Source organism: Trichosurus vulpecula, chromosome 8 (genome assembly GCF_011100635.1).
Source record: "Trichosurus vulpecula isolate mTriVul1 chromosome 8, mTriVul1.pri, whole genome shotgun sequence".
Lineage (NCBI taxonomy): Eukaryota > Metazoa > Chordata > Mammalia > Diprotodontia > Phalangeridae > Trichosurus > Trichosurus vulpecula.
Window position 1 is genome coordinate 50,747,119 of NC_050580.1, and position 18,199 is coordinate 50,765,317.

An 18,199-nucleotide genomic window follows, 5' to 3' on the forward strand; every position below is an offset into this window, starting at 1 on the left:
TCATCCCTTTCCCCGAGGCCCCAATTTAATAGATTCCCCCCCAACAACAGGCCCACTGCTCTATCCCTACCTCACCATCACAGCCACACTAACCAGACCCTTAGCACAGTCCTCCCCAGCTCACCAGGGGTTGGAGAAGACGCCATAGACCTTTGTGGACCGCCAGTCTCCTGTGGCATCAGGGACCAGGAAGACATCCTGTAGCCAGTTGAAGTTTTTGTTGGTGGCTGGGTCGCTGCACACCAGCATGGCCTTCAGGAAAGTGTTCCACTTGGAGGCAGACATGGAGCTCACGCCACCCCGGTCCCCCTGCTCAGGGGAAAAAGGAGGTTATCACGGAGAGGGACTTAATCAAGAGATCAGCAGCAGTCATAGGGGTTCCAACAGAGAAGAGGAGGAGAGCAAAACCTATGAGGCAGGTTGGTACAGTGTAAAGAAAACGGACTATGGAGTGAGAGGACCTGGGTTCAGATCCTGTCCCCAACATTTGCTACCTCTATGGTCTTGAGCAAGTCACTTAATCTCCATGGGCCTCAGTTTCCTTATCTGTATAATCAGGAAGTTGAGCACTAGATGGTCTCCCAGATACCTCCTAGTTCTAGATATATAACCCAATGAAAGTCTGAACAGGATAGAGAGGAATTCTGACTCTTTATCCAGATCCCAGAGATAGATGGAATGATCCCATTGGCACCAAAGGAAGGAAGTTTGAGAACCAATCCCAAGCTACCCAGCTTCCCCTGAGTGCAAAGTCATTGGGTGGATTTGGAGCCTCTGACAAGGAGTCCAGGCAGGACATACCAAAGGGTTTGGAGAAATTCCTGGAGTGGGTCACTCAAGAGAATGCAGAAAGACACCAAAATGTAATGGAAAGGATACTGCAACTGGGTTAAAAAGACCTGGGTTCAAATCCAAACTCTACCAACTATCTTCTCTGACCCTCTGTTTTCCTCCCTATAAAATGGGAGGCTGGATTAGTTATTCTAGCTTTTAAATCCTAAAATCATGGTATTTGGGGGCCTGTCCCTGCCTTGCTGGGAGGGTAATGATGGCCAACCCCAAACCACCCCTCAGAGGACCCTTACTGGACCCAGGACCCCAGGAGGAGGAAGACGGAGAGCTTATCTGAAAGCTTCCCCCATGGCTGGTATGTGGCGCACTAAGGTTGGAGCATGGTCTGAAGAATATGGACCCCGCCATGTTACCAGCAGGTGATAAAAACAACCTCCGCCTGCAGACGGAGCAAATTCCAAGTACGATGACAGGTAAATGGGTGCAGGGGGGAAATGGGAGAGGAGTAAATAAGGTGTCACCACAGGAGATGGAGCAGAAGTAAAATTGGGGGCTTCTCCTCCCACCCTATCTCTCTGATGAAAAATTGTTAATAAAAATGACTATCAATATTTCATTTAATTTTTTTTTATTGCACCTGACCTAAAATTTCCTTGGTATGGGGAAGCCTCCATAAAGAAACTTCCTCTGCCAGCACAAGTCAGCACTCGCTCTGAAACTCGAGCATTTTAGAGTCACCTAGAGCACTGGGAGGAGATGACTTACCCAGGGTCATACATCCAAGGTGAGTTAGACTCAGGACCTGAAGCCTGGTTTTCCCTGACTCTGATGTCAGCTCTCTATTCCCTAGGCTACCCTGCCTCCATAACAAAATAATAACAATAAAGCCTCACCCTTAAACAGTGACAGACTCTCCAAAGTGCTTTTGCTGACATCTCCTCATTTAATGGTCACTATAGCCCTTGAAGTAGGGAAGGCATTTTTTTACAGATGGAGAAACTGAGACTCAAACAGAAGGGAAACAAGTTCCCTGGGTTGCTCAGTGAATTGAGAATGGCTCTGAGGCTAGAACACAGTAAGGACCCTACCCAAAGTCCTTTCCACTGGACCACCCTACCTTTTAGTACAGTGCAGGGGGGTATCGTTGAAGGTGGGACTGTGTCAATGATTCAGTATGAGGGCCACTCTCCAGGAGGATGCTGCTGAGCCCAGTAACCAGAAAGCCTCCCATAGAGCACCAGCAGAAATGGCTACCTCCCCTGGGGGGGTTGGCCTGGCCCTCCCCAAAGCCCCCCCAAGCGAGCAAGCCCTGTGGCTGCACCTTACACAGTTGGGCCACCCTGGAGACGTTCATGGGGGCCTCGGGGTTCTTGTCAGGATTGTTCTCCCGGAAAAAGTAGTAGATTTTGTCATCATAGGCCTCGTCTTGATTGATGATGGTGGCCTTAATGAACTGTGGGTCTGGAATGGACAAAGAACCCCACCCACAGTCAGCCACAGCACCAAGGTCCCAGCATCCTTCTCTAAGACCTTCTCCCCAAGGCTTCTGAGGTCCCAATCCCTCCTACCCAACAGAGAAGCCTCTTCCTCCCTGAAGAGGGACTGGATTGAGATCCATCTGACAGTTGGTGGGAGGGTGGGAGCCTATATTACAGAGATGATACTGCTGAGCCCAAAGGGATGAAGAGTTCATTAGGGGACTCTAGACACCATATCAGGGCAGTGGGTAGTATATTCCCAAGGGGTAAGGGGATGATTTTCTGGCGCCCCTCATGTCACCCTACATAGGCAGGCACCTATTACATGTCTGCATCTGGCCAGTCCCCTAGCTGATGCTCTCAGAGGCAGGGAGCAGAAGCAGGAAGTTCTAGGCCTTTCCGATCCCCAGGCAAGGGATGGAGGAAGAGAGGGATAATCAAGGGAACTAGGGAGGAATCAAGGGAAAAGACTGAGGAAGGCATGGGTCCTGTGTTCAGCCACTGGTGTTGAATGCATGGTGCCTGGGATTCCTTCTGCTAAGGCCTCTACAGAACCTGAGGGGGCAGACGCAATGGTCCAACCCTGAAAGGGCAGGGCTGGGCTGGGGATGGGGCTGAGGCCAGGCACCAGGAGAAGAGGATTTGTTTTTGAAACTTTGATGAGCACACCATCCACAGAGAAACAATGACCTAATGTCCCTGGGAACAGCCAGAAGATCCCCAGATGTTCTGGCTGTAAATTGGGCTGGCTAGGTGGAGCCTCATAATGAGTTGGTGGGAGGGAGGCTAGAAGGCCTCCTGATGAGATCAGCCCTCCCCAGGGCACGAGGGCAGGCAGGCCAAGGGCAGAGAGAGGAACTCCCAGCCGCCCTGGGGCTGCCTCCCCCCTGGGGCTGCCTCCTCCATGGGGCTCCCAGGAGAACCACTCAGCCCCAGCTTGCCGAGGGCACATCCACACTCTGAGTGCAAGTCTACTGTTTTGTTCTCCTGCCACAAATGCACCAGCCCCAGGGCCAGCTTTCATTTCCCAACAGGTGTTAGCTGTTTGGCTGTCCCCTTTCCCCTCTCCCTCACCTAGCCTTGCCCCTTTCTCCCCCACCCCACTACTTTGCCTTGACTAAGTCCAAAGTCTTCCTCCAAGCTCCTAACAACCCCACCCCTGTGTGTGCATAGCTCTCACCCAGCTCCCTAACATGCACCCTTCACTTGAATCTCAGGTCTGCCCACCATCCCTCAACCTGGGGCTCACCCCTACCTTCTCCCTTCTCTGTGCCTCTCCAAATACTACCCACCTGTTGCTCCAGCTCAGATGCCACCTCCATCAGGAAGCCTTCTGAGTCTCCTCCAGCTGTCAATCTCTCCCTCCCCTGACTTCCGGTAGCCTATCTAATACTCAATCACTGACCACTTGGAGCTGTCCTCCAACTGTTTCACTTTTGTGAATTCTCTGTGAGCTCCCTGAGAGTAGGGGGACAAGGAAGAACCCATCTCATCTCCTCCTGTCCTCTCCTAACCTCCCCATCAACCCCAATCCTGCGATCCCCACAGAGAAGGCAGAGGTGGGTGTATAAGTCCACAGCCAGGAAGAAGACTGACTCACTCTGCATGACCATGTCGCTGGTATATAATTCCCGCTCTCCTCCGATGCGCCGGAACCTTGGGATCTTGCCATTATATTCCTGCTTTCTGATCGTGGAATAGACCTGGTCGTCTGCAGATGGGAGAGAGAGAAGGCCCCTAGTCAGGCACCACTATCCCTATGGGAACCCTCACATTCTGAGAGGCTAACGAGGCTTCCAATGTCTCACTGGCTACAGTCACCCCACCCGAAAGACTGAGCTTTTCCAATTACCCCCATTTCTTCACAGAACTGGGGGGTCTATGGGTATGAAATATTATATGGTATCAGATGTTTCTGAATATTTTTCTGGTTAACTTCACTGAGATTTTCCTCCTCTTTTTTATGCTCTGTTATAAGGAATTACTCTGTGGAAGGATGTAAAAACAAAATAGCTCAATAAAAAATTATTGTTTTAGCCTTCCCACTTATGGATGTTAATGGTCTAATTACTCAAGAATCTCCCCAGGATTTCCAATAAACAATTCCACGTGTAGAATGTTTGGGGTGGCTAGGTGGCTCCATAGTGCATAGATCACAGGATGTAGAGTCTAGAAAACCTGAGTTCAAATTCAGATTCAGAAAGTCACTCTCTGTGTGACCCTGGGCAAGTTGCTTAACCTCTGCCTCAATTTCTTTAACTGTAAAATGTGGATAACAATAACATCTATCTCCTGAGATTGTCATAAGAATCAAGCGAGATATTTATAAAGCACTTAGCAAGTGCCTGGCATATAGTAGGCATTTAATAAATGCTTGCTTCCTTCCTTCCCAGAGAGAGGCAATGTGGTGTAAAGACCACTGGAATAACTAGCACAGTTCCCTTACCCATAACAGGAGCTTAACAGTATCTGAGTCAGACGACCCAGGTTCAAATCCAAGCTCCACCTATATTCAGATCTGAGCTCCACCTGTATTCAAATCATGTTCCATAAGCATTGTTCCGGCTACACGGTTGGTGAAGGCTCTTGGGAACTGAACTGGGCCCACAGCAGAAAATACCAGGTGTTTTCCCTCTGGTTTATTTGGCTATTTCATCAAAGAGACTTTTCCATCGACTTGCCCCCAGCACATCAGTTCCCTTTTCTGGGCTGTAGGGTCATAGTATCGGAGATTTCAAGCTAGGAGGGCATCCAGTCCAATCCCTTCATTTTACAAATGAGGAAACTGAGGTGACCTGCCCAGAGTGACCCCGCTAGGAAGTGCCTAAAGCAGGATTCAAACCCAGGTCTTCCTACCTCCAAGGCCAGCTCTGTACCCAGCAGAACACAATGCCTGTCCATGAGAGTTTCCTTCCGCTGTAAAATGAGGGAGCTGAACTGGATAATTGCCAAGGCCTCTTCCTGTTCTAATTTGTGATACAACGAATACCACGGTGTTACACACAAGTTTCACTTGGGTATATGCTGTCAGCAAGCTTGCCTACAAGTTTGGAAATCCCTCCAGATGGACCTTGGCCCCTCCTCCTTCCTGGAATTGCTACATACCACTGAACAGGACCAGAGAATTCTCATCTGGGCTAAATGGAGCATAGCCCCGTTTTTCCCCAAGTGGAGTGATGGTCTTGTTGGTCTGGGAGAGAAAGAACAGGCAGGGTCAGCCTGGGCCTGTGGATTCACTTTGTTCTTCAGATCTATGAAGGATGAGGATCCCCACTCAGCCCCTGCCCCTCTCCCCTTCCCTTTCCCTGAGCCTTCCACCTGAAGACCCTTCCCCACTCTCATCTCTACCAATCTATGCCTTTCTGCTCCCTCAAAACTCATCAAGCCCAAAACTCCCTCTCAGTCCGTATTCCTTCATCATTAATACAACTGGCCTAGATTAAACTGTCCTTTCTTATGTCTCTGGTGTGTGTGTGTGTGTGTGCGCGCGCGTGTGTGTGAGTGTGTATATGTTCTTATATTTGTTTCATATAATTATTCTCTCCCTGTTTCCCCCACAGACTGGAGTCTCTCATAGCAGGAACTCTTTCTTCCCTCTGTTTCCCAACATGATGCTGACTGCTCATTCTCCAGAGGGAGTTGGAACATAGCCAAGCCCCACTCCCCCAACCTTGACCCCTACCCTCCTGCATTCTCTTTGGCTAGGATGGGCCAAATTTCCCTCAGAGTCCCCCCAGGCTGAAGGTGGGAGGGTGGTCTCACCAAATTCCAGCAACTCGGATGGCGAGCATTGGTCCCACAAATGAGCAAGCCTTCTCTCTGCTTCTCCAAAAGGGTAATGTAGTTCTCACAGTCCTTGCAAAGATAAAATAAGTGTGGAGGCTTTAAGGTTGACACAAAACAGCAAGCACCCCGAAGGGTGAAGGATCAGTCGAGAGAAAGGGATCCAGACAATGGGGCCACCAAATGGTGAGTCTAATTTGCTGGAAGTGGGTTTCTATTCAACATAAGAATTTCCTAACAGTCAGAACTATCTAACAACGGGAAAGGACTATTGTGTGAGAGAGGGAGTTCCTGGGTAACTGAGGAGCATTGGAACAAAGGCAGGATGATTGCAGGTTTGCCATAGAGGGGGTTCCTGCACTGAGTGGAGAGTTGTTCTATGATGAACAAAATTGGATCATTTCCCTAACTAGAGCTGGTCCAAAAAGCAGAATCTGGGGACAGCAATTCTCCTGTCACAGGAAGTGCCCAAATAGAGGCTGGATGGCCTCTGGTCAGAGAGATTGTGATGAAGATTCATGCTCTCTAGCTGTTTCCACTTAGAGGATTCTATAAGTTTAAGCCTCCAAAGGGCTGACAGAAAGAGAAAGAGGAAGACAGTCTGTTGTTCCTTATCTATACTGGACATGGAAAGCAAAAAACAAAAGGTACCTTATACCCTGTCCTAAGGCCATCTATCTAGTTCCATCCTCAAGAGACCAGGCCATGGAGCAAGAGTCAGGGTCTCTTTTACCACTAGGAAAAGATCCATGATATCTCATAGAAGAAGGCCTCAGACTCTTTTCCCACAATTCTCCACATTGATAACTGCTACACATTTCTCCAGTAATTTGTTCCCCTCTCAGTCAAGGACAGCTACACCCAGAGTGGGGGCAAAGAGCAGGCCTCCCCTGCTCCAGGAGCAGCAGGATAGGCTACTCCCAACAGCAGCCAGGTAGGCTGAAAAAAGTAGGAAGGTAGCTGCTGAGATTTGTCTCCTAGTGGCACCCCTCTCCACCTATGCTATGCAACACTCACTCCCCTCTCCCACCCACATAATCTATAAGACCCAGTCTTACCAACTGATTCTGGCAGAATAATTTATTGGCATCGAAGTATACCTGTGTCGAAGAAAAAGAAGAAAGATAGCATTGGTCCATACTGCCCATACTGAAGTACTCAAGAAGGAGGGGCAGTGTCATCTAATAGTCAGAGCACAGACAGCACTGTAGGTTTGGGTCTGAATCTGACACACCTCTCTCATCTCTTCTACCCAACCGCGAGGGACACTCTGCTTTTCTGAACAAGTTACCTAACTGGGGGTAGAAAGAGAAGAGATCTCTGGGGAATGGGAAGTAACCACAAACTACAGGATTTCACATCTCATTTCAACTGCTCTCTGATTCTAAGCGCTAAGCCCCTTGCTTCTCAGTGCCCTCATTAGACTCAAAGCTCCCTGAGAGCAGACCCTGAGATTTCCCCTGTCAGACCCCAGAGTTCCCAGAGGGCAGAGCCCGAATTTCCATTCTGTGTTTCTAAGGGAAAGTGAGAGCCATCTCCTCCCTGGGGACACTGAGGAAAAGGAGGGCCCTTGGTAAACAGGAAGACCTATTGACATTAAGGTTTTTAGCTCCTCAGTTCAGAGCTCATTCACACCTGGGGATCTCCCCCTTTCTCCCAAGGAAGGAGGCCCAATCCCATTCTCCAGGGGGGCACACTGAGGTCCAGAAGCACTCAGCTATTTATCCCTAGAGGGTCACCATGAGTCACTGACTAAGCTGAGACTGGAACCCAGGTCCCAGGCCACTGAGGTTAGGGCCCTCTTTCCACCAGTAAGAGTGAGACTCATTAGCTAATGTTTGTTAAGTGCAATTATATCAGGCAGTTTCCACCCCCAAGCTCCTCCGTTTGGCCTATTGTTCAGGGCTCTTCTCCCAGGGAACCATTTATGACAGATGGAGCAGGGAGGGGAAGCCAAGCCATCCCCACCCTCACCTCCACCCCCACCCTATTCCCAACTCCCAAGGGAACAGAGAGGGCCCAGGGCTTAGAAGTGAGATGTTTCACCCTACCCTCCCCCACCAACTGTAGAAACCCTCAGGGGTTTTGGCACAGGCATAGATGAGAAACATTCATCTGGATCATCACCTTCCTGCAGGAGAAAGGAAAAAGGGGAAGGATGGAATGACAAAGGTTATAGGGAGAGAGGAGAGGGGAAAGAAGGGAAGAGAAGGAAGAGATAAAGAGAAGAAAGAGGAGAGGGGAAGAAGAGAAAGGGGAAGGAGGGAACGAGAGGAAAGGTTGTAGGGAGAGAGGAGAGGGGAAAGAATGAAAGAGAAGGAAGAAAGGACAGGGAAAGGAGAAAGGGATTGGAGGCAAGGAGAAGGGGAAAGGGGAAAGAAGGGAGGGAGGAACATGGAAGGAGGAGAGGAAAAGGGAAGAAGGGAAAGGAAAAGGGAGAGGAGAGCAGGGGGGAGAGGGGAGGGGAGGGATGGGGAGAAGGAGGAGAGGAAAGGGGAGGGGAGGAGAGGATAGGAGAGGAGAGGAGAGGAGAGGAGAGGAGAGGACAGGAGATGACAGGAGAGGACAGGAGAGGACAGGAGAGGAAGGAAGAGGGGAACAGCAAGACAGGAGGGAGAGGAGAGGAGGGACAATAAGAAAGAAGAAATGAGAAGATAGTGAGGAGTGAAAAAAGTCCCAAAAAGTAACAGAAAAAGAGAAAGAGAAGGGGAAGATGAAGAAAAGAGAAGGGGAAAGAAGAAGGGAACCAATAGGAGAGAGAAGAAAGCAAAAGGAAAGAAATGTGAAGGAAGCAAGGAAGAAAGGGAAGAGAAAAGGGATGGAACAGAGAGAAAAGAGGAAAGGAGAATAAGAAGTGAGGAAAGAAGAGGGAAGAGGATAAGGAGAAGAGGTGGAGTAGAGAAAGAGAAGAAAGAGGAGAGAATGGGAAGAGGCCTGTGCTTCCCAGGTGCCCAGCATGGGCCACTCAGGGTTCTAGAAGTTGGAGGAGAAGATGGTGGGGTTGTCTGGGATGGGCAATAGGGGTTGGGGGTCAAAGATGGGAAAGACACATTCTAACTTGCCCTGGACAGGGGAAGGGAGCAGAGTCTTTACCGTCCTTAATGAGGCATTCTTCCCTTGGATGAAATCAAAATGGTAGAGCTTCCCTCGTCCTCCCACCATGACAGAGTCACTGCCCAGCTCGTGATACAGCACCGTGTGGGGCTCAGGCTCTGGGAAACTGTAGCTCTCCTGCCCTGCAGAGACCAGAGAAGAAGAGATAGGTTACAGGGAGGAAGAAAGGAGAGAGGGGTGAGCGAGCATCACAGAGCTGAGGGGGAGGACACGCGGTGTGTCTCCCCCCCCCCACCCCCACCCCCGGCGAGAGAAGATGTGTTCTGAACCCTGTTCAACCTGTTCACCCTGCTCCTCCAGGAAGCCTTCACTGATTGATTCCATCTGACTTTCCTGGGGAGGCCATGTTTTTCCTCTTCACGCAGCAAGGACAGGAGGCATTTCTCTTCCCCTAATTCTCCAACACAGTGTCAAAGGGGCCACTGTCCAACCTTGGGACTGTCTTTGCCTGCTGTTTGAGATTCTGGGTTACTCTTAGGAAGGAAGGAAGGAAGGAAGAAAGGAAGGAAGGAGGGAGGGAAGGAGAGAAGGAAGGAGAGAAGGAGGGAAGGAGAGAAGCAAGGAAGGAACGAGGGAGGGAAGGAGAGAAGCAAGGAAGGAGGAAGGAAATAAGCATTTATTAAGCACCTATTATATGCCAGGCACTGTGCTAAGTGCATTACAAATATTATCTAAAATATTAATTTAGGCCAGGGGTTCTTAACCTTTTTTCTGTCATGTCAGTTAACAAGCATTTATTAGGCAGCCACCAGGAGCCCAGTGCTGGGGATACAAAGAGGCAGAAAACAGGACCTCTGCTCTCAGGGAGCTCACAATCTGATGGAAGAAATGACATGCAAACCACTATATTCAATCTCTGGACAGTATAAATGGGAGGTCATCTCAGAGGCAAGATTGCAGATTCCTTCTATTAATATGTGCTAAAGCCTTCTCAAATGCATCAAATAAAATACATGGGATTACAAAAGAATCTAATTCAATTTCAATGCAGTTTCAAAATATTTTTTAAAGGGCCCAAGTTCCTGGAGCCAGGGTTAAGCTCCCTCGAGGAAGGCCAGTTGGTGACATTCTGGAAGCAGAGGGAAATGACAGCAGTTCCAGCCAGCAGGTTATATAACAAAGAAACTGGTTTTGGGAAACCTTGAACTGCCGCATCGCATAGACCCTGGGAGTTTAGAACTGGAAGCAACTTAGAAATCAGCCTTTCTGGGTCCCCCGGGATGAGCCTCAGAATCAGGAAGCGATCGGCACAAGGTCAGAGCTGCTGGAGAATTCAGCCTTGGACCCCTGGCTCCAAAGCCAGGGCTCTTTCCATTCTACCACACTGAATCTCTCATCCCCAAGGTTTCTGACACTGAGTTTTCCCATCCTAGCCATTCAGCCAGCAAACACTCTTGTGTGCTCAGATCTACTTAAAGGAGAAGATGCCCAGGGTGCTGCCCTCCAAGATCTGAGCACATTCCAGCTGGGGAAAGAATATTCACCCCTGGTGTAACGGATAGAATGCTGGACTTGTTGTTGCTGTTTGTCCTTCATTCTTGAAGAGGACCATGACATCAGGGAGGTGATGCCATGACTTGGAATTGAATTGATTTTAAGTGAGGAAGGCTGTGCAAAGTCACCAGCCTCACTTTCTCCTCTGGAGCCATCTGGGTCCAGTAGCTAGATATGGATCGGGATGACTAGAGATGGCCCAGAAAGAATGCTAGACTTAGAAGGATCAGGAAAACCTGGGTTCAAATCCTGCTTCCAACACCTCCTGGCTGTGAAACCCTAGAAAATTCACTCAATTTTTCTGAGCCTCAGTTTCCTCATTTGTCAAATTAGAAGGTTGGACTAGATGGCCTGAGGACCTTCCAGCTCTTAAATCTATGATCCTAGGAACTAGAAGGTTAGAAGTGATCATGCCAAGAGACAGAGCATTTATTAAGCATTTACTGTATGCCAGGCACTGTGCTAAGTACACAGGGGGAAAAAAAAACAGTGAAGGATTCTGATGTAAAGGTTGTTTGAGTTCATGGAAATAGATGAACAAGGTTCAGAGTGGTCAAAGAATATTCCAGGCAGAAAGAGAGGCCGTCAAGAATCGGTAGGCATTAGAATTCCAGGCAGAGCTGGGAGTGACTTTGGAAACTTTATTAACCCTTTCTCTATAGCAAGTTGTAAATGATGTAGTTGACAAGTCTTTGAGAGTTACCTGAGGCTGAGAGCGCTAAATGAATTGCCCGTGATTAAATGGTGGTGAGAGAAGAGAAGGCAGAAGAAAAAGAGGAAGAGAAGGGAAAAAGGAGGAGGAAGAAGAGAAAGGAAAAGAGGAGGAAGAAGAAAAAGAGGAAGAAAAAAGAGGAGGAGGAAGAAGAAAAAGAGAAGGGAAAAGAGGGGAAGGAAGAAGAGAAGGGAAAAAGGAGGAAGAAAAAGAGGAAAAAGAGAAGGGAAAAACAGAGGAGGAAGAAAAAGAGAAGGGAAAAAGGAGGAAGAAGAAAAAGAGGAAGAAAAAGAAGAGAAGGAAGAAGAAGAAAAAGAGAAGGGAAAAGAGGGGAAGGAAGAAGAGAAGGGAAAAAAAGGAGGAGGAAGAGGACAAGGACAAAAAGCAGCAGCAGAAGAGGAAGATGAGGAGAAAGAGAATTTGAAGCCAGGTCCCCCGACTCAGGTCCAGCTTGCTGCCTCTAGAAGGACCTTTGGAATCATTTAATCCACCCTCTTTGTAGCACAGATGTGGAAACCAAAGCCCAGAGAAGAAACATGGCTTGATCTTGGTCATCCTGTTAGCGGATGTTAGCCAGTTAGCCAGACGCGGAATCCAGGTCTCCAGACAACCAGCCCTGTTCTGTTTCTCCTGTGCTACACGGTGCGGTCACAATCTAGTTTATAGAGTCTTACAATTGAAAGGGATGTCAGAGATCATTGACATCAGCCCATACATGAGCAGAAATACCTTCTACAAATGGTCACGGAGCCTTCACCTGACCGCCGCTGTTGACCAAGTGGTGATTTCACCATTCCACTTCTGACACCTGCAGTGATGAAGAAACTGTTCCTCATGCAGCCAGGAGGCCTGGGTTTGACCCTCACCTCTGCCCCTAGCTAGTTAAGGGCCTTTGGGCGAGTTCTTTAACCTTATTCTTATACACAGCAATAAAGAAAGCGCTTTGTAAAACTGTGTAAATGTGAATTATTACTATTCTTGTTGCTGTTACCGAATCATCAAAGAGAAGAAGAAACAGCATACTGGGTGGTGAGAACAGCATGGGCAAAGGCACGATGGTGAGAAAGAACCCAGTATGTATAGAGAACAGAGAGGAAACTGTCCTGGCTGGAGGGGGAGGGCAATGTGTGGGAGAAGAGTAAAGAAGGAGGATGGGGCCTTGAAGGTCAAACTACAGAGTAGAAAGTAGGCAATAGGGAGCCATTATAGATTCTTGAGGGAGAGGGGAGTGGAGGAACAAGAAAATGAGATCAGTGCCTTGAAAGAGCAGCCCAGAGATACTTTTGCTGTCGTTTTGTTTTTTAGGATTAGCCTAATAACCACCTATATCTTCAGTATTATCTAGGAAGGTTAGTTAGTCCTAAGAGCTGTTCTTGGAATCCTCCAAAGTAAGGAAAACTGCCTAACCTGCCCTCTGAGTGCTGGGCACCATACAGCACAAAGAGAATCACCCAGCCTGACTTCTGGTGGCTTCCAATCACAGCTTTCAGCACTGGGCCAGCTCCAAAGCCACGAATGTCTAGAACACATGCAGAGACCACAAAGGCATTCATTCCCATCTCCGGGACTCCCATCAGCCAGCCAGAAGGCCTGTCAGCCTTCTCCCCTCCTATCCAAAGCCTCCCTAGAGACGGCCCGTTGGCCCAGACGGTACCCACAGCATGAATGCCAAGCAGAGAGATGGCAGCCGGTGCCAGCCTGCCCACAGATGCTCCCCCAAGTCCTCTCCCCTCCCCCACAACATATGGACTATGGGGGAACAGTTAGGGAGGGGGGAAGGAGGGAGGCATCACAAAAGATATGACTTCCTCCAGCCTGGAGAAGACAGGCTTTCCCTCTGTAAAGGGAGAGGTAGGATGGGAGGGGGGGTTGTACATGCCGTTAGTGAGAGAACAAGAGCGCCTCTGTTAAGGAGGCAATCAAAGCCTCCACCACCCCCACACTGGAGCAAAGGGTAGCTGTTTTTCAGAGTCACCTGCAGTGCCCAGACACCATTGCCACTTCAGCCCTGGCTGTGCCACCGTCCCTCTTCATCCTCCCCAGGGTTCTAGGCCTCTACTGCAATTACCCCCACCACCACCACCAAACTACTGTGTGCCCCTGGCTACTTCTCTCCCCCCCACCCCACCCCGGGCATAGGGCAGAATGGTCTCTGATCTTCCAAGTTCCCAAGCCCAGTTTGATTGAATGAATTAAGAAATAAGAGTGGGAAGATTGTATCACGGGCAGCCTCAGGGTTGGGTGTACCCATCATGAGAGGTCACTGGGGAGATGGCCTGGTCCTGGGGCCCACTTCAAGGATTCAAGTTACCTGCCGATGGTCCAGGGATCCACTTTGCCCCAGATTTTCCCCCTCCCCCATCCCACTTCCTCTAGGGAGCCTCCCCTGACTTCTCCCACCTTTTCTGAGCCTGTATAAATACCAGACACACATACGATCCTTCTGCTCTTCAATTATGTTCCAAGGCCTGGTCACGTCCCCCAGCCAGACTGAGAACTCCCAGAGGGCGGGCATAGCCCCCCCCTCCTCCAGTCTCTCCCACAAGGCCTAACACAAGGCTAAGGACAAGAAAAGGAGATAGAGTGGGGATAAGAGTTCTCAGTAGACTTATCGGTTGCCAGGTGGATCGATGAGGATTCGCAGGACATTTGTTATTACAAGGCTGCTGAAGCAGGGCCAGGGTCACCAGAGTGACTGCCTGTGCCTTTAAAAGCAGAAGGGCTGACTGGGCAGATGGAAGATTCTGACCAAAGAGGAAACAGTAGATTTGTTGCCTCCAGGGAGAAAATGTATCTTCTTTGCTTCATCATGTAGCCCGAGCTGAGAGCTGAACAGGCATCTTTGGGAAAAGAGTCCAGAGTCCTGGGTCTAAAACTGGCCGGCCTTATGACCTTGGGCAAATCATCCCAACTCAATGAGCCTGTTTCTTTATCTGTAAAATGGGAATATTACTTCTCTCTGAACAAAAGAGGATAAGATCACAGACTTAAATGTGCAAGGGGTAGTAGAAGTCACTAGGACCAACCTTTTTATTTTACAGAGGAAGCAACTGAGGCCCAGGAAGGTAGAGACTCACCCCCAGGTTACACAGCCACTAAGTGTTAGAGCCAGGGTTCAAACCCAGGTCCTTTGGCTACAAATCCTGTGCCACCTGCACCAAGGGAGTCAGGAAACCCACACAGGAAGTTCCTCTCCCCTCTTATCCCCTCAATATATTAAAAGAAAGCCCCAAAACTTACATTACCTACCTACAGAGAATAAGATCCCTTAAAACTTTATAGAAAGTCCAAGGGTTCTTATTCTAGGTGTTAATAAGGATACCGCATATGGGGCTAGACTTGGGGAATCTACCTGCCTTAACTCAGTCACAAAGAGCAAACAGACCTTTCTCCTGTTCCAATAATCTCCATGAGGGAACCTAGGCATTGCTGATTTAGAACATAAGATTTCCATTTTCTTCTCCCTTCTGGCTGGTATTGGGGCAAGGGGGCAGGAAAGTTTATAGTTCCAGACATGGCAGAAACAAAATGGACAGTGATGCCGTCCTCTCTCTGCTTCCTGCCCACTTTCTGGGAGGTCCTCTCCCCTTCTACCCCCACAGAAATACCCAGAATCCTCCTGTCTCAGGAGAGGCCTTGCACTCAGTCAGGGACCCCCTCCCTCAGTGTGACTTGGTTTGGGGTAGTCTTCCTTCCCCCAGGTCATGTTTGTTCATTCTAAGACTGAGCCCTCCATTGGGAATGATTATTCTTTCTTCTGAGAAAGGGATCTCAGGCCTCAGCAGAGGGTGGGGAGGAATTTTCAGGGAAAGGCAACCCTCTGAGGGGCCAAGAAGCACAGCCTGTACGCAATCACCAGCTCTGCTAGGGGACCAGTCAGACCTAAAGAGAGACCCAGGCCCCAGAAGGGGTCCATACTGACCAGTCTCCTTGGAGTCCTTAGGAACAAAGTCACCTTAGGCTGGTCCCCATAGCTAATGGTAGTAGAACGACCACTTCTCCACTGTTCAGAGAGTGGAGGTAGGTAGGGTGTATCCAGGCAAGTAGCTTCTCCCAGAACTCACTGAACCTTCACCTGGCCACCAGCCCCAGCACCAACCCTGGTTGGGCAAAACGCCACTCTAGCAGCTTCAGTGGTCCCATGAGGTCTTGGTTATGAATCCGTCATGACAGGGTAGAGGGAGAGCAGCAAACTGCAAGTGCCCAGTTACATTCACCCCAGCCCAGACAAACAAGAGACTCCTCCTCAGTCCCTTGCTTCCAACAGCCTTGATACTCCTGAAGTCGGACCCAAATCCCCACTGGCACAATTTGACTCCATTGCCATTTGGGCTACATTTTGTAGAAATCCACCCTATAAGATATGAAAATTGCTACAGTGCCATTCTTCTCACAAGCAAGTCCACTTCCTAGCTGCCTGAGCAAACCACTTCCTCCCCACTTTCCTCATCTGTGAAACGGGGAGGAGGGGTTCGATAAGATGGCCACAAAGGTCCTTTCCAACTCATCCCAATTCCTAGAACTTCTCCCCACTTCCTTTTTCCATGCCCTTCTTTTACATCACTTGAGGTATTGACCTCTAGACTCTGATAGGGCTCATCTCATCCAATTCTGGAGATATGAGCTAGAGAGGACCTTAAATAACACCAATAATAATAGCCACCATTCACATAGTTCTTTACAAATCTTATCTAAGCAGCTCGCTGGGGTCGCACAGCTAGAAAATTGTCAGAAGCTGGATTTGAACTCAGGTCTACCTGACTCCAGGTCCATCAATCCAGCCGTTGTAGCTGCCGACAGATGCCTTACAGGTCAAGTAGTCATAGTATCCTAGCTCTAGAGCTGGAAGGGAGGCCATTTAGTCCAATCTCCTCACTTTACAATTAGGGAAACTGAGGCCCTGGGGAGTTTAAGTGATTTGTCCAAGGTTACCGCAGTCTAACAGACTGCTAGGACTAGGACCCAGCCCAAGTCTCCATGAACCAATAACTGTCTCATTAGAGTCCAAATGAGATTGTGTTCGGTGGCGACTCTCCTCCTCCCTTCGCTGGGTGAGAGGGTATGTGAGCTAAGGAGCTGAGTCAGTAGCTGAAGGGCAACATGGAAAAGAAGAACACTCAGGGTCACTGGCCTGTGCTTCATGCCCCCCAACCCCCACCAGCCCTTGTAGGAAGATGTGCAAATATCCAGCAATGGGGCAAGAGGTTGAGGAGCAGATTGTGAAGTCTTCAGATTTCTCCTCCTCTGAAGAGAAGCATCTGGGTCCCTGGGTCTGAGCTGAGGGTCCCAGGCTGCCCCTAAGTTGAGGGCCTCTCACAGATTGGAAGCCCTGGACAGCTCAGCACAGAACTTCTCCTTTCCTTTCCTCTTGGAGGGCAAAATTAGACTGGAAGGTTTTGGGTTTCCTGACTCAGCTCTCTGCCGTCTCCACTCTCATCCAGTTTCCAAGCTGAGGCACAAGTTTCCCCACACTCGCCTCCTGGGAGCTGGGCCTGGGATCCAGACTGTCTGTGCGTCCCCCACCTCCTGCCCTTACTAAATGTCTCCCCGGGGTAGGCTCTTCCTCTTGCCCCACTAAGGCCAGGAGAAAACAGCTGAATTCACATCTGGGAGATGTTGGACCACTTCCTGGGAGCATTTCCTCAAACTGATCACATCTTAAGGGGTGATCGACCCTGACGGCAACCTCCTAATCTACCCCTGACCCACCTCTTCCAAAGGAGGCTTCAACCCCCAACCCTGCTCCCACTGCCCCATAGTGGCCCATGTGTTCTTAAACCCTGGGTTAGCCAATGGAGGCAAAGGGAGGAAAAACCATAGACCCCCAACCTCGGGGAGCTGCCCATGACGAAGCCAGGCTCCACATCCAGAAATGCTATAAGAACGCTGGCAGATAACAATTAATATGGTACAGACCATCCCACTCAGGAGATTTGGGGAAAAGGGACAATGATATTAATAATACCTTGAAATAGCCTTACACTTTTCATAGCATTTTCAAATCCATTATCTTCTTTGGGTCCCACAACACTCCTGTGAGGTAGGCAGGGCAGGCATCATTAACCCTGCTGATGAGGAAATTGGGACCCACAGAGATTAAGGTCACAGAACTATTTAGTTGTTGAGAGAAACCCAGAAAGCAGGTTTCACAGTAGAATGAGGGCTGGATCTGATGTCAAAAGACCTGGGTTCAAATCCTGCCTTTGCTACTTCTTCTCTGAATGATCTTGGGCAAATAGCTCAGCCTTGGGCCTCGGTTTCTGTAAAAAGAGAAGGTTGGCCTACATCATCTCAAAGGACATTCTGGCTCTATATTTATGTGCATCCCTGTTCAATCATCAGCATGGGAAGAAGGGGTGGAGGTAATCCAGGAAGGCTTCCTGTTGATGGGAGCTGTTACAGGAAAGGCAGCATAGGCATGTCCAAGGGAAGCTGGAGATGAGGAGATGACACCAGTTTGGGGGGGAGGGAGGAACAAGAGCCCCAGCTCATCCTCTGCTCTCGGCCCCTGTTCACCCGGCCAGCCAGAGCTCAAAAGACCCAATTGTTCCCTACAAAAGCATCCAGCCGCAGGATGAATGCAAGAATGAGCAGCTTTGTTCATTTCGGGGATGGGGGGGGGGGGTGCTGTCATCAGCACTCTGGATGATCCTCCCGGAGCCCAAGTGAAGAGGAGGGAAGCGGGGAACCAGAAATCCCTGGGACCAACAAACCCAGCTGGCTTCATATTTCCGAGGGAGGGGCATAAAATACCAGGGAGCTGTGAAGTCCTTCGCAGGCCCTTGGATATGGAGGGAAGCCCCAGACATCTGCCACCTGGCCTTCA

General features: G+C 49.4%; 1 protein-coding gene across 1 annotated transcript in view; it reads right to left on the bottom strand.

The window, feature by feature from the left end:
• Positions 1-18,199, bottom strand: part of SEMA7A (semaphorin 7A (John Milton Hagen blood group)) — a 67,674-nt gene that overhangs the window by 13,325 nt on the left and 36,150 nt on the right. Inside the window, exons 2-8 of the mRNA XM_036737273.1 lie at positions 9,147-9,289; positions 7,112-7,153; positions 6,033-6,125; positions 5,376-5,460; positions 3,871-3,981; positions 2,114-2,253; positions 125-309 (exon numbers count right to left, since the gene is read on the bottom strand). Of these exons, the coding sequence (XP_036593168.1) occupies positions 125-309; positions 2,114-2,253; positions 3,871-3,981; positions 5,376-5,460; positions 6,033-6,125; positions 7,112-7,153; positions 9,147-9,289 (799 nt within the window). The remainder of the gene's footprint in view (positions 1-124; positions 310-2,113; positions 2,254-3,870; positions 3,982-5,375; positions 5,461-6,032; positions 6,126-7,111; positions 7,154-9,146; positions 9,290-18,199) is intronic.